The 16,849-nt window shown below is 37.4% G+C and overlaps 1 protein-coding gene across 7 annotated transcripts in view; it reads right to left on the reverse strand.

The window, feature by feature from the left end:
- Positions 1–11,680: 11,680 nt before the first annotated feature.
- SBF2 (SET binding factor 2) overlaps positions 11,681–16,849 on the reverse strand; it is a 283,574-nt gene continuing 278,405 nt past the window's right edge. For 6 of the 7 annotated variants that reach the window (XM_075048066.1, XM_075048070.1, XM_075048067.1 and 3 more), the window contains 2 exons: positions 14,565–14,696; positions 11,681–14,260 (listed from right to left, as the gene is read on the reverse strand). In XM_075048066.1, the coding sequence (XP_074904167.1) occupies positions 14,162–14,260; positions 14,565–14,696 (231 nt within the window). In that variant the 3' untranslated portion in view covers positions 11,681–14,161. The remainder of the gene's footprint in view (positions 14,261–14,564; positions 14,697–16,849) is intronic. The other variant, XM_075048064.1, reaches the window with a different exon arrangement.

The following is a 16,849-nucleotide window of genomic DNA, read 5'->3' on the forward strand; positions in this document are numbered from 1 at the left end:
CTCTGTTTTCTAATACTAGAGCTGTCCATCTTAAAATATTCAGTGACACAGAGAGCAATACTAACATACTATGGTCCTACTTCTGGGAAATCAACACACCTGGATGCCTCCTTGAAGTGCCTGTGCACTCACATACAGCTTGAGAAAAAAAAGGAAGAATTAGAGGTCTGCCGGCAGCTGCAGGGCTACAATCTCATTGGCATCAGGCAGACATGGTGGGATAGCTCACAGAACTGGAGTGCCATGATGGACGGATACAGGCTCTTTAGGGGTGACAGGCTAGGAAGATGAAGAGAGGGAGTTGCCCTGCAATGTGAAAGAGCATCAGGAGTGCACAGAGCTCTGCCTTGAGACCTACAACGAGCCAGCTGACTGCCTATGGGTCAGAATTAGCAGGCAGACCAACACGGGCAATGTTGTGGTGGGTGTCTGCTACAGACCATATGATCAGGCATGAGTAGATGAGGCCTTTTTCAGACAACTGGAAGAAGCTTCACATTCACAGGCCCTGGTACTCATGGGAGACTTCAACTACCCCTATATCCACTGCTCCTTTACTGGGTGACACAGACTCTCCACCAGTGCCTACCTCCGGCACACAAGGACACTGCCCAGCCTCAGAGGGGGGCCCCATGCATCCCCACAGCCCCAGGTCTACAGAACTGCATCCTCCCTTGGCAGCTTGGCCTGAGTCAAAGCCTCTGCTGATCCAGGGGCAATTGCTTATTATACAGAATAATGAATTTTATATACCTCATACCATGAAATATTGACCCAACATCTAGGAATATATGTTTTACTTATAAATAGTTCCAGAGATAACTGGGAAAACTTCCGTAGCCTGTATTATAAATTATGACTCTACACTAGTTTATTTTGAGCTATGTCTCTCTAAGTAAGGGTTGAAGGATTGAGCCCCATTTAACACAATAAACATAATCCACCTGAGCAAGATGTCAGGGTCACTCCTTTGGCTGTGCACTCAGACTGCTGAATGCTTTGACATAAGAGCTTTGTATGTATTGTACAGATAACCAGAACAAACTGCATATGAAGTACAAAAACTAGTATCTATAGTTGCTGCATTAGTGAAGAGCTACAATCAAACTAGCCGACTCTGCAAGAAAATAATTCCTGCATCATATATTCATCTTGATTACTACTTGTAACGAACACTATCTCATCATTTCTTTTGTGAAATTATAAATCCACAGAATTAAAAGCAATTTATGGTGTCACTTGCAAACCCAGCTGAAGTTTCCCTTCATCCCATGGTTATTAACAAGTATTATTTTTGTTCTTTTTCCAAAACACAGTATTTTGGAAATTATGATGGTAAATCCAGAGAGGACAGAAACATGGTTCCAAAGTACACTGCTAAAAGCAAAGCAACTTTAATAATAACAGCAAGTATTGGTTTCCATGTGACCAAAGCTCAAATTCAATTTAACAGATATGATAACCTTCACAAGGGATGAAATCTCTGCTTTGCTGAACTCAGGGTGAGCTTTGCCAAAGAGTTAAGCAGGCCATAATTTCACACACCCCTCCGCCCCCCGCCAAAGAATTCAGGAACAAGAATAAAAAACCAAAGGAATTAAAAATAGCCCTTTGCCTGATCCCACGTATATGACAGCTGTTCAGCTGCATGTTTTCCTGGATTTTGCTACCTATGACAGCAAAGAAACAGACCTGACAAACAATGTGACAAGAAAATGGAGAACTCCAATACTTTTATTGTTGACAATACTGTTCAGGAAGTTAGTTATAAGTCAAACTAAGTACTGTAATATCCAATATATGCTGTTTTTATTCATGTAATCACAGAGAAATGCTCTGGTTGGCTACAATATCACTTAAGAGCAGAGCAATTGATCCTTTCCGAGAGTCAGCTACATCCAAAAGTACTGCAGTAAAGCAAAGAAAGATCTACCTCGTTTAAGATGGTAGGCTTATCTGAAGTTACTGCTACAACCATTAAACTACAGTAGCTGAGGGATCTTTAAAAAGTAGTTTAAAATGATGTACTCATCCTATTGCATGAAAGAGGGCTAACTGCAGGTTTCATCCTAGTCCATGCCACCCAAACCAGCCACCTATACGAAATCCACCTATAGCATTCACCTGCAACTTATAGGGAATTTCTTCAGTTAGCCACATTCTAAGTCATATCATGCTTTCTAGTATAAGCTGTTTGGATGGGCAACATCATGTAAAAAGATTCTGCCTCAATTGGCACATCATACACATGTCAATGACATATGTAATGCATGAAATGCAAAGCATGCAAGTATAGTACTCCCTTGATCAGAATAGAGAGCAACATCTTATCCCTTCTTCTGAGCACAGGAGATTTCTTGTTCATAATGGTAAGAGAATTAAAAAAAAATAATCTTTTCTAGGACAACAGAAGCATGAAAGTTTTTCAGATAAAACATAAGACATAGTTAAGAACAGGAAAAAGCTGAGTACCTATCAGTGCTTTATAACACACTGTAATGCAAAATGAATCAGGAATCCTTGATTGGGAGATGGAAATGTTTGCATCTGTGAACAGTCTGACTTCAGTGTCTCATGCAGCAATTACTTACACATGCTTTTTAAGCAAATTACAACATCAAAATATTCTCCATCACATTAACACAATGTCCAAACTTTATTTTATTCTACACAACTTCAACATGTTCAGCACATGTGCGGATTTGGTATTTTATTTTTCTGTGGAAGAACTCCACTGACCTGATTAGGCTCAGAGGTATTTCTATCTACACTAAAACCTTTGGGGAGTTGGGATTGGATACAGAAAAGCTCTGTTGTAATGTAGAAATTAGATGCTGAAGGTGGGTTAGCTGTACTTATTTTCTCCAATTAGTGTAATTTTTATTCACTTATTCTGAAGCACTTTTCCACAGAGGCACATACGGAACCAAAATGTGTAATAACGTAGTAAACTACAGCTGCAGCCACCTTTTGGCTTGCTTTTATTTCTATAGCATGTTAGCAGTTTTTGCTAGGACTTTGCAAAGCTCTAGGTGTTATCACATAAAGGAAGGAAAAACACCTTGGAATTTACCTCAAAGTTGGTAAGAGATCAGCCCAAGCATGCTTCTTTAACAACTCTGCATTGTACATGTACTGTGAGAGACCCAGTGCAAAACATCTCAAACACTAACCACGGAGTCATGCAGCTGGTCTTAGAACAACTATTTGAATAGTAAGCAGAAACTTCGCTTTTCAGGGCTGAGTTCATCATGTGGATCATAGCATTTGAGTCTTATACCACATACTTCAGAGCTCCCTATGAAGCAAGCTGAAGGTGACATGCTAAATGGCACACAAAAAAGTCACCAGGGAATTCCTTCATTTCAGGCAGTAGGTCCTTTGACACAGAAGAAATCTGTGAATATCTTCCCAATACAGGCTGCAGACAGACCATCCAGAACAGAACACACCCTCAAGCACAGCAACACCATATTCCCAAAATACCACGCTAGAAGACTGCTGCATACTGAACTGTTCAACAGCCCTTTATATTTTTTGTGGTTTCTAGAGGACAATAATTCTTGGATTTACACCATCATATCTAAACTTCCAACACTGCCCTCCAAACACTATGTGCCCCCTGCTTACCTTTTGGAACCTCCTCAGGCAAAATCACATTAGAGCACTGCCACACGCTCTGGCAACATGGCAGCTTCTGCTCCTTTCTCAGTCAAGTGGGATCCCCTGCTGCGATGCAGGACACCCTCCCCTGCCCAGCCGCAGCTCCTAACCGATACAAGACCCTTGCTGCTTCCCATGCAGTGGCTGCTAACACCATCCGGTGCCATACGGCTCTTCTGTTACTAGGCCATGCCTCAAGGGTCACAGTCCCCAAACCTCCCAAACAGGTTTTCAGCCTCACACCTAGCTGAGGAGACCCTAGGGACTAGTTTCTTTTCCCGCCCTCCCCAATACAAAGGAGTTCTCCTGGCAACTGAGCTCTGCCCCACAGCCTCACCTTTCCTGCGAGTACTAAAGACTGCTCTTGCCGGAGTCGGGAGTCTGTCACCTTTCGTCTGCCCAGGCAGGAACGAAGGTAGAACCACGGTCATGGCCATCGCTGCCGTTCCTTCCCTGCTGACCAGCCCTGCCCAGAGACAGGCACAGGTGCCACTCCTCGGGCCTGCTGACCCAGCTGGGCCCAGGACCCCTCTCCTTTCTGAGAGGGGGCCCAGGACAAGCAGGAACAAACCCCACTTGGCATGAGGAGTGTGTTTCAGGATGCATTAGGTGTGTTTCTTTTCTGCCATGTTAGTTCAGTTTAAGGCCTATCCTTTTTTAAGGATTTAAGACCTATCTTTGTGGAGACTAGCAGCCCCCCTACCCCCCACTGCTGCCAGGCACAGGTAGTGGCCAGTCCCTGCCCTCGGCTGACCAGAGCCATTTGCAGCTGCGGACACTTTCGTACTGATTAACCATTTCCAAGCATTTGTATTGTGTTGCACATTTGCCGTTGTTCCAGGCCACCATCTCTTCCGGTGCACAAGCTGTCATTTCATCCATCCAGAATGTGTTTCTGGCAAGGGCTTTAATAATCTGTTGTCCTCATGACAATCCTCTTTTTGCTGTCAGAGTAACAAAGTATTAATTTAAATAACATCTACTAAAACGGTAAAATTAATGCAAATCACATTTTTCTATTCTACCCGAGTTTGTCCTCAGTCTTTTCCTTCAGAAGAAAAGGTTACCACGCTCCTGCAACATAATTCAAACACATCAACCCTTGATAAAAATGCAGTCTGCAATTTCTGTCCATCCTGGGTTTGAGATTTTTATTTTTTAATGCTTCTAAGCTTTCTGCTAGCCTGTGCCATACCAAGCAACATGGCAGCCTTTTTCAAGTCTTGTATGTAAAAAGTTATTTCCCATTTTCTCCATTTGCCTGGCTGCTGTCCTGCCAACTCTACATCAGCTCACTCCTCTGTCCCTCTCCTCCTCATTTAATGCTACCTTGTCTAACAAGGCAAGGGCTAACAGTTTTAGGATCTACTTTATACTTTTCTTATTATGCATGTGTTGTATTTGTACGTGCCCTCTCAGAAAGGCCTGGATTTTGTATTTTATATAGAAATTTGGGATAACACTCCCATTTAAGAAAAAAGTCTTTTGTATCATATTAGCACTTATTTTTTTAATCCAGCAGTGAATAATTCAGACGCTGGCCAATATGAGGGTTGGTTTCCTAACTACTATCCATTTTTGTTCTCAAAAAAGGACTACAGGTTTCTCTCTCCTCTCCTCTCCCATTCTCTTCAAGCCTTGCAAACCAGAGTTTGATAATGATGACTTCTGATTTTGCAAGACATCCTGTATATTGTTTTGTCATCTTCTTCAAGGGCTGTATGACTATTTCTTCTTACAACATCTAGTGCACAGTGTCACTGTGCTTGTGTCTTTAAAGGGAACAGCTTTACTTAACATAGCAAAAGCTCAGGTTTGTTTTAACTACCTATTAGCAGTCTACCAAAAATTAAGTGGTTATGTTACCTAACAAGTTCCTTCAAGAGGAGCAAAGGTAACAGTTCTAAGTAGTGTTACTTTCCTCAAGTATTTAATAGCACTGATGAGCGATATTTGGGCCCACTTTTACTGTCATATCACTTCTATGTTTTGCTTCTTCCCTATGCACATAAAATGGAACAGGCGTGTTTGCTGTGTGGTTTCTAGTTGAAAAACATTCAGTATATGCATCAAAGGAGATTGGTTTAGGAATGCTGTTTGTGTTTCAAACTGCTAGGAATTCTCTCATTCTTACAGTAAATAACAATATTAATTATGTAATAGCTCAAAATAATATTAGCAATAATTACCCTAGTAATAGGATGCAGCATTGTATTAGCAATTTTTGGTCAGCCCACTGGTCCATTTTGCCTTCTGTGCTGTCTCTGACATTAGCTCATGCTCAGCTACACCGAAGAAAGTGCAAGAAAATTTATAACTAAATTGTTTTGGTTAAAGCAACAAACATTAAGCAAAGGCATCCATATTCTACTATATGGATAAAATTCTATACTATTAATTATTCCACATTTGAGAATATCCAGATAAGTATGTTACATCATGGAAAGAATGGCCCAAATTTGGAAATTGAAGTAGAGACTTGACAGTGAATCCTTTGTACCCATCTCCAGCAGCTGATAATAATTTGGCTAAGTCTGCATTTGATAAACAAAGCTGTGATGTTCTACTGGAAATACACTTATAGTAATATTAGCAATGGTATTTTCAATGACCAGAGTTCAGCATACTTGATGTTGGCTTCACGTTAACCTCTATCCTCAGTGCTGCTAAATCTAATTCCAAAGAGCGATAATCACATGTCAAATGCTGAGAGTGTTTGAAATCCAGGCTCAGATCCAGTTTTACGAACTGGCCCCTTATCCCTTATGGCAGACCAAACTCAATCACCAACCCTGTTCCCCTACACCCCGAAATTCCAAAATACAGATGTACAACTTGATTTAGCCACTAGTTTCAGAGCACTTTGAAAAACAAAGTCTCTTTCCCTTTTGGCTTTAATTATATCACAGCACCTGCAAGTATTCTAGGCAACTCTAGGGAACAAGTTAACCCTGATCATCTCTGCTTCTCAAAAAGTTCTAATCTAAATTTAGACAAGATCAGACAAGTACAGGTCAAAAACACAAAACAGGGAGTGAGACAAGTATAGAGGGAGATTTTGGTGAACAGATAAGGCAACTGCTCAGAGGAAAGCAAAGGAGATCAGAAGTCTTCCTTTGCTACTGGAGATGTGGGTGTATGGGATCCAGTTTCATGGCCTGCTTACCTGCAATTCTTCCCATTCGCAGTATGAGCTTTCCTACACTCCGCTCTGTCACAGATACCTGCCTTGTTCCTTTCTGATTCTTTGATCATCTGTCCAATAGATGAATATGCACTAAGCTGCTTACATGTGCTATTTTGATCTCTGCTTTGCACTGGCATCAACTCATTGCTATGTCAGGCACTACCAGCCAGGGCTTGCTCTTCCCCTGCATCTCTCTACTTTTTAACGTCCATAGTCCTCATAATCTCTGTTCATCCTGGCTTGGTGAGAAGAAAATCTATACAAAGGTTAAGCTAAACCCCTAACTTCTAATATACACCAATGAGAGTAGTAATACAGTCACTTATCATTTCAAGTGTCACTGAAGGCCTCACTACACTTTCATGTAACTCAGACTACTAATGAAAATTAAAAGAAATCAATGGGTTGGAATCCCAAGATAAACTGAAGGATCTCTGTCTGTTTTGGCTGCACATACTCATTTTTCAAATAAAGTTATCAAGTTGTCTTGAGATACCATCATCAAATAAGGAAAGCTGTCCTTATCTCAAGTATTATATGAATTTAATTTAAAGCAACTTAAATATGCATAATGTTTCGCTGTGAAATGGCGAACAGGTCTGAGAAAAGAAAAAGTGGTGAAGTTGCATAGAACTGTGTTTTCAGGAAATATGTGAATATCATAAGGCAACATGCATGCGGTGACCTGGGACAGGGGAGAAATATTTTTAAACTGAGGCCTCTCTGACAACAGCTAAAAAATTTTGTGGTAGTCCATAGCAAGCTGCTACAGTATACATGACCTTATTGACAGCAATATTTAGTTTTGATAGCAAAAATGGAAAATCTGCTTGCCTGACAAAAATCTGTGTGCAGTGTTCTTTGAACTAAAACCACATTCAGTATAATAGGAAATAGCTACATGTTTGTTTTTTATTCCTAGGCTGAGAAACTTGTCACATATGCCACTGTGTGGTCAGCTGTGTAGTTTTAAGAACTGAAATAATAATAGATAAAAATGAGTTTATCTTAAAAAGTATTTTCTCTACAGAAATTTGTGTCACTAAAGAGACAAAGTCTCAGAAGGCTATTTTCTGCAGGAAGAAGAGGATACAAAGCTTAACTATTTTAGGGTTACAAACGTGTCTGATTGCTGTAGCAACAGTATGATACTTTCTGAAATTGTAGTAAGACCTATAGCCTGTCCTGGCACTGCTAATGTACATAATACATACAGTGGTCAATGACACGATTCTACACACCATAACTAACTCTTCAATTTATTCCTGGCTCTGGTTCATTATCACTTAATGGGATATTTTCCAGGTTTTCAGGCATTGCTACATGCTCATACCAGAAAAGGAGACTTACTGCAAGCTTTCCTTTGAGTGAGGTGCTTGAAGTGGAAGAAGACAGGTTAATTTTGACTTATATTTTGACTTTTTTCTTTTGTCAGAAAACAGTTCTAAAGATGAAGAAAACTAGTTGTTTTGAGTAAAGTAAGGAAAGCATAACAGTACATAAATTACTGGCAATCTTAATTCAGGAGGCACTAGGAGCAAGCTGTTTATTTTAAATAAAAGCTCTTTGAAAATTTAAAAATAATATCATAAAGAAAAATATCTTACAGGCATGTCAGAGAAACAGGCTGTCCAACTTCATAAAAATTCAATGGTAATTGCATCATGAACTCTCCAATGTTTTTTTCAACATTCCAATCCTAAATCATTTGCCTGCACGAAACACTGCAAAGATTTGAATGCTTTATACAAAACAATGTAAGTATTTTTGATTTAAAAATGTTAGTGTAAGCATTTGCTTCAACTATTGCATTAAAATATTTGCCAGTGATAATGTGAGCACAGCAGAAATAAAATCAAAGTTTTAACTATTGTGATGGCACAAAACCAATGCAACATATGCAAAACCTGAACATTTAGGTATTTAAATATGAGAGTGATTGTACCTGTACTGTAGCTTACTATATTAATTCATAATTATACACAATTTTATGAAGTTATCATTTTGAACTTACTGGATGTCTTGACATGAATAGAACTTTTAACTCACTGGCATTACTAATGAAGATGGTCCACAGCCAGTGTAAACTGGCAAAGCCCTCAGTGCTGTCAGTGTGATGCTCGTTTCTTGAGCTACGTGATAATTTGTCCTTATTAAGAAACCATTTGCACAGAATATTCTTCCTGGGTGTCAAATTCAAAGCAGTCTCATCTGTCCATCATTAAACAGGGATGTTGTACCTAGTGTGAAATTTGGACAGTTAATGGAGACTTTTAAGACAAAGGGACACTACAAGTTTTGGAGATCCTATTTGGTGACAGGCTGAGTGGTTCTGAAATACAAGAATCCTTCCTGAGTTGAACAGTGAGAGAAATGAATTAAACAATGCATACATTGATATTTTGTCAATATACATTGACAAATAAGTCATCGATAAATAAATCTTAAAATAAACCAAGACTATGCCTCAGATTCTCCTCCTCCTCCTTCCGAGGGCAGGAAGGAGGACTATTCAATACCTGAAACAACTCCTACCTTTGTGTCTCCTTCCAGGATATTACTGTGGTCCTTTTAGCCTAACTATTTCGATTTTCTATTATTGCCTATCTTATAGATAAAAGTATAGGCTCTTTATGAATCTCTTAGAAGACACAAACAAAACATCTTTACCGAAGAGGAGACAACGGAAAACAGCAACAGTAAACTTACCACAATCAAGCAACTTTCCTATTCATAAATATGCAAATTCTGACACGTAAACAAAATTTGAAGAGAAAGGAAGATTCTTGAACTATATGGTGCAACGTGAAACTGGACAAAATGTAATCTCCCATTGGATGTTGACAACAAGCAATATTTTAGAGAAGCAGAGATTAGGTTAGAACAGATTAGACCACCATGAACAAGATAAGAAAGACAGTATTTTGGCTAGATATGACTAGCAATCTGGAATTATAATTCAGCTGCCCCTAGCACATCTCCTGGTTTGTAGGGTCTGCATAGAGATCAAGGTATAAACAAATAAATTACGTTGGAGAGTCTGCCTTTAAAATACAGCTTTTACTTTTTGTTCCAAGACTGGGTTTTGAGAACTTTCTAGGAGTAACATACAGAGTCCACATATGAAATCAGATATCTCAGTTTAAGAAAGACTCTTTGTCTTCTCAGGAATGACTCAGGTGAGCATTATGACAAACTCAACTCATTAAAAGCTGTGTTTATTTCATACTTGCTTGCTAAACCAGAAATGACATCAGTGTTCAGTCCCTTCAGCTCTTGACGGGCAGTCCTGTGATGAAGGAGAAACTTCCATCACTGTCAGTGGTAAGAAGGGATGTTAGTATCTGGGTTTTAATTACTGGAGTGTGATTGTGGATAAAGATGGTAGCTGTAGTTGATTACATTTAATTGATTTGCTCTTACAATCTTAGAGAGTAGTGAATTAAAGAACTTAAGAGTCCCTTTGGGTGAAAAGTCATATCAGCTTAGACTGGAAAGGTCTACAGCAGAAAAATAAAAAAAGGTAAAATTAGTCTTTGGAGATTTTGTATTATGCAAAAAGAAACACAAAAACAATTCTTATCAGAAATATTTGTATTAGTAATCCACTCCTTTGAGAGGCTAGCTGGACTAGGAAGTAAAGAGGAAACAATAGTGAACTTGCAGCATCCTTATTTGACAGTCAATTAAGAAAAAGTTGTATGTGAAAAAACTCAAAGATGAAAAATTCCTAAATGAGAATGTGGATACTAATACTGCTCTGGGCTTGCACAGTAGCCAAAATTTGGGAAGAAACTGATCGAATACAGACAAAACCCCAGAAAGTAGGTGCAACAGTGATACTCAGCATGAACTTTAGCATAACTGGGGAACTGGTAGATTCATTTCAGTTTTCTGACTCCCCAAAGCAACCACAGGATAATCATGAACAGACAAAATATTTGGATGATCATGGATACGAAAAATGAGAAATGTGGTGCAGCCACTTAGACATACTCCAAGAATATTACAGAATGAAAAGGCAAAATGACAGTATTTGGACAAGATCACCACATTTTTGTCATGTCTGCAATTCACAAAATATCAGATACAAATAATGTGTGTGGGATGTGATACAAAATTTTGAACATTTGTTCCTGGGTCTGTTAGCTGTTTGTGTATTATTACATAACCAGTGACCCACACATGTGGCATGCTAAGTATTTTATTATCTGGTATATTAATTATAAAGTTCCATCAAAAGTAAGGATTTTTATAGAAAATACTTCTATGTTAGATAGGAAAGAGAAATTACTAATATAATATACCAGTAACAATTCTTCACAACTTAAACTCAGTTCATCCCATCACCTATGATGTGGGCATTTTGTTACTCAACACAGAGAAGGGCAAGCAATCTTCTTCCCTTACGTAAAACCCCTGATAATTCTCTTTTCCACAGCAGGAATGTTATGATACACAGTATGGGAATATCAATACGACACACCAGAGGGAGCACATGTTTACCTCATCCCCAGCTCCTGGATGGGTTCCTTCTTCTGGAAAATTTTCATAGAATATGAAGATGGGTCCTTTTGTACACAGAATATTTCCCAAGCAAATTCTCTGTTCCTAATACTCTACTTCTGCTGCCACAACTTAAACACAATGACAAACCCTGTAGCTTATGCTATACTAATTTCTCCACATTTCCTCTAAGTCTCTGTTTGAATCTTCATTTTGTATAGACGAGACCCTCAGGGGCACTGCAAACTTTGTGTCTTCACACCAAGAGCCTATGCCTACTGTTCCTTTGTATGTTCCTTATATAAACACCACAAATATAATACATCTCATTTCAGCTTTTATTTGGATATTTTTAAGTTAAGTTGCTCAAGTCCATTTTCCATCGATACAGACACTAAAAAATTGAGATCAACATTTAAGGCAACATTAGCATCCATGCCAAGCTCAATATGCAAACCTTATCATCTAAGCACCACAGCATCCAAGAATTGTCACAGGTCCCCTACCTCCGTCACACATTCCCTTTCCATTTTAACTCTGCTATCGCACACTACACTCAGTAATTCAATTTAGATGCACATTCTCAAGTAAGACCTTGTCATTTTTTATATTTTACTTCTTATGAACTAGATAATTTTTGCATAAGGTGATATAAATGAGTGAGATACATTTCAGGGTGAAAGTATGCAGTTGATTTATGTTGTGATACCTTATAGGATTTTTTTATAAAAAAATATATTTAACATCATTATTCAATGACTTAGTATGAACATTATATGTATTCAGCCTTTTAGTAAAGGCTATACATTGAGCCTTGTTAGAATGATAATTTTGCTTTAAATTCTGATTTCTTTAGTCTTTAGTGTTACTGTTGACAAGTGTTTGAGTTAAGGATGCTCAAGTGCAACTTTTATGTATGAATATTTACAAGTATACAAAAGACCACATAGTTTTTAATACACCCACTATTCTTAATACAGAGTAAATTAAGGATTTGTCTTGTGCCTGTGGAAATATTTCAACATGTGGGTCTTGCTTTTTTCTCTTTTACAGTACAAGGAAAGGTTTTACTTTTCCTTAAGAAGTGTATTTATTACAAGATGGCTAGCATACATATATCACATAACATACAAGAGTTAAAATTAACTAGTTACAAAATAAGCAGTGGTATGTATATTTTCATGTAGCCTAAGAACAGGATCAGTATTTTACAAAGTACATATAAAAGTACTTCATATACAAAGAAAAATACAAATGTGCAAACACCATTGTCACAGGTGGAAATTTGTCAATTGAAAATGCTAGAAAAATCCTTCATATTTTTGTTTTGAAATTGCAAATGCATTAAAAACAGCTGCATTTCCTATTGTGTGTAGTGAGAAATTTATGTTCCTTTCTGACAAAATACATTAGTTATAAAAAAACCACAAACAATTTAATAACTGAAAAACCTTATAAGTATAGTCAGTTTGGTTAGGCTGACATTAAATTACAAGCAGAACATCTGGAAAAATGAGAAAATAGTGAATCATATATACAAACCTTTTGTAGTATTAGTGTGCTATTTAACATATTAACATTTCAAAATAAAAACAATGGCTTAATTACCTACATACTCTACTCAATGTCATCGCTATTTGTAGACTGTAAAATTTCTACTAATTTGGGGCTATTAAAAATGTTTCGCCAGGATTTTAAGCTGAACAAACACAATTTTATCAAATGTAAAAATCTATAAACAGTCTTCCAATTCATGTGCAAAAAACGTTTAAAAAGTATCAAATCACAACACATCAAACCTGATTATGTACATATTTAATATCTGTAAATGTTGTTAACTAGCTAGTATTGTTCTGCTATAAATAACTTACCTCTGTCCTGCAAAATGTCTGCATTTTAAAGATTTCAGTGCAAGTGCTTGCTTCATTGTTTAGTGCATTATCATGTTTGTTATTTTTTATTTTACAGTGAGCAGAACAGCATATAAATTAACATATACAACTCACACATAAGAGATCTTCCTTCTACTGAATTCCTAGTTTGTTGTTTTCCGTTTCTCCTGGATAGCATCAGCCAGTTTTCTTTCATTTATCCCATTGTAATTGCAAACAGAATCTAAAATAAAAGTGTTATGATCTTCAGATAATCCCTAGAATTTGAAATTCCATAACAACATTGCAGAAGCACTCAGTAGAGCACAAGATTAGAGAATGACCTACACACTGAGAAGACACTTGAAAGTCTGGTATGGGGCAATTTCACTTTTTGGTCTTTAAAAATATCAACTGTCTATAAACATTGGCAACCTGATATACATGTCACTGGACTCACAAGCTTCATTTCTTTATTTATTTTTAGGAATTGTAGACATGTTCCCTCTTATTCATGACTAACTTGGAAATAAGAACATTCTGCTTAAAAATATAAATAAAGTGAAAATACATTTCCTGTTGGAGGGAAAATTTCTACAATTTCCTTTGGACAGGTTTCCTAACAGAATAGCTCTGAAATGAGAAAACCAGGATTAGATGATAGTGCAAATACAGTCCACTTTTATACCTAGGAATTGTACTGAAGAAAGTGGAAATTCAGGATAAATGGATTATTATTTTTCAAAGTCCTTCCTGCAGAAAAAAAAAAGCAGTTACAGTGGTATAATTATTAAACAGAAAAGGAACTTTAGCATATTATGAACTTTTACGCTTGAAATGTAAAGAAGGCTGGTTGTCAGTAACATTTCAGAACGTAGCTTCTTACAGGAAGAGGTGCTTTAAACGTGTCTTTATTATGGAACGTTTTTCCTTTCTAAGCATCTGAAATGCAACTCTGGATCCTATCCATCCATTGTTGAGCACTCTGTGCATCTTGGGCACAAAAATTGTATACACGTTTATTTGTCTTCAACTGCAAAGGAAAAATAAGAACATGAAGACAGACAAGTCAACACACAAAATAGAAGAAGAAACTTGCAAACCTTACTTTAAACTGGAATACTGAATGCACTAATTGGGTCCGAGTGTAACATTTTTTGAATCTCTGCTGTTGAAAGTGAGGGCCAGATGCTTGCTGTGTAAAAACTTTTTGTCTTGAGTTGGCATGATGACTCCTTCCTAGCTCACACCTTCCAGCAGGACTGAAAGTAGTAGGTAAAACACACCAAGGAAAGAAAGTTTCACATAAAGATCAAGTAAAAACAAGATATACTTACATCAAAAAATGCTTTTTCACTTGCATGTTTTGGGGCACCAATTGTTGGAGAAGCAGGAATCACAGTTTCTACTTCTGCAAGGTCTATGTGTCCCTTACAGCTTGTATCCTCACCAGAATCATAGTATCTCAGCTAGACCACAAGAGAAAAAAAATGTAAAATCCAAGTATGCTATTTAGATGGACCTTTCACTTCTTCCTCCCTTTTTCTGGTTACAACTTGGGGGTATGGAGTGGTAAGGAAGGGAGGCACAAATATTTTTAGGACCTGAGGACATCAGACATGGGGAAAGTTCTACGACACAACTGACAGAAACCATAGATTTGGTATATACAAAATGGTGGGACTGGTGATAGCCCTTAACTGCCCAGTCCTCTATTTGGTATCTCTGGGTAATAGCAAAGTCTCCATCTGCTGCTGTGCAGACATGGAGTTGGGGGAGGAGCATTTTTCAGAGTTTCAGAGCAGAGAAGCTTCAAATAGTCATGCATTGCTTCTGGGCAGAGGACTTGTGAAGGATGAAAGCAGAACCTGGTCTTTAGGATTCAGTTTTCCTAACAGAAACCACCTCTTCACTCTTCATTACGTTGAAACTAACACAAAAGCTTTACTTCACCAAGGAGTTAACAGAACACTTATTCTCTGTATTTCAAGAATTTAAAACGATCAGCAAATTTTTAAGTATAATTTTAGATAATTATAAACTACATAGAAATCTCACATTTTCCTATACTGCACTTAGTGGTTGAATGAAACTTGCTTTTTTTTTTCTCCTTGCAAAGATACTTCGATATGAATATTAACCACTCTGTAAACTGAGTTTCAATATGCAAACAAGTTCCAGAAAAGAACATCTGATATTTGCTTTAAAAACCAAACCAAACCAAACCAAACCAAAAGCAAAAACCCTGCCCCATAAACCAATGCAAAATAGTAAAGCAAACCTTCACAGCCAAGGTCAAACAACAGAATTCCAACTAAGACTGACCTGTATCACTCCTACATCTATGATACTCAGGAGGATATTTGGTTATATAAGAAATGTAGAACTATTTTCTTCTTCTGCAAAATGAACCTTTTCTCCTGTATAATCAGCACATTTGTTGGTATTTTACCACACTAATCTAGAAATCCTCACTTAGCATTTAAAAAGATGACTGTCTTTATCTATATTACATATTTTTGAAGTGTATCGATTACAATAAATTAATATTTTTGAACAAAAGCATACATGAGTCTCAGAGGTTACAACCCCACACTGTGTGGAATATTTGGCTCAATGAAGATTACTGCCTGATGACTGAACATTATTTAAAGTACACGAGACCACAAATTTCCACTGCAGAATTCCAGCATACATTGTAAATTGGGTAAAATGTTTAAACCAATAGAGCTCCTCTGTTTTTAGTGCTCCTTGCTGTACAATGATTTGTCAGAATATTTTTGAATAATTTTGCTACTAAATTTACATCACTATGACTGATCTAAAATACAGCTATATATGGCACCTGAAATTATTGTTCAATCAGGAACTTGGCATTTCAGGACTTTTAGAAATACAGATTTGAGATTAAATTTTAACTCCTCTTAAGTCATTTACAAAATTCAAACTAATTTCAGAGCGATCTGTGATCCTGTTCTCCATATTTGAAAAGACTTTAATACAGATTCCAGGTCAGCTTTCTCAAATATACATTAACAGAAGGAACACTAAAAAGTCAAGTGACGTAAATGGACTCTTCTGCTGAAGCAATTCAGATTATGATTTTCCAGAGTATATAATGCCCTTTCATTCGCAAAGAAAAATGTTTACGGCAAAATGCTTGAGGAACAAAGAGACTGTAAAATACACACTGAGCATACAATAACTACTACAGTTTCAACATGAATGCCTGAATTAAACTTGCTGTCAGTTACCATATTAGCTCTCAGCATCCCAACTGCACTCTAGGAAATACCTTCTAAGTTTTTCACTCTCTAGTTCAGAAAGAGTTTTTAGTTCTTTTAGAAACTGAAGAGGTCATATTAAAGGGCAAATTATGCTCACCACTTAGTTGCTTAATGACATTCTAGAGTTAGCAGTCCTTTGAAAAATTGCTTGTATTGCTTGTATACCACAATGCCCAGAAAATGTCTTCAGGCACTACCTGGCTTTTTTTCCCATGAGGTATGAAGCAGGCAAAAAATGTTTGGGCCCAGACAATAATGCATGACTTCCAGTCCAAGAAGTCTTTTATGATTATATTATTATGATTATATAACAGTTATCACTGTTTTAAAAAAAA

The sequence above is a fragment of the Buteo buteo genome, chromosome 16 (genome assembly GCF_964188355.1).
Source record: "Buteo buteo chromosome 16, bButBut1.hap1.1, whole genome shotgun sequence".
In the NCBI taxonomy this organism is placed as follows: Eukaryota; Metazoa; Chordata; class Aves; order Accipitriformes; family Accipitridae; genus Buteo; species Buteo buteo.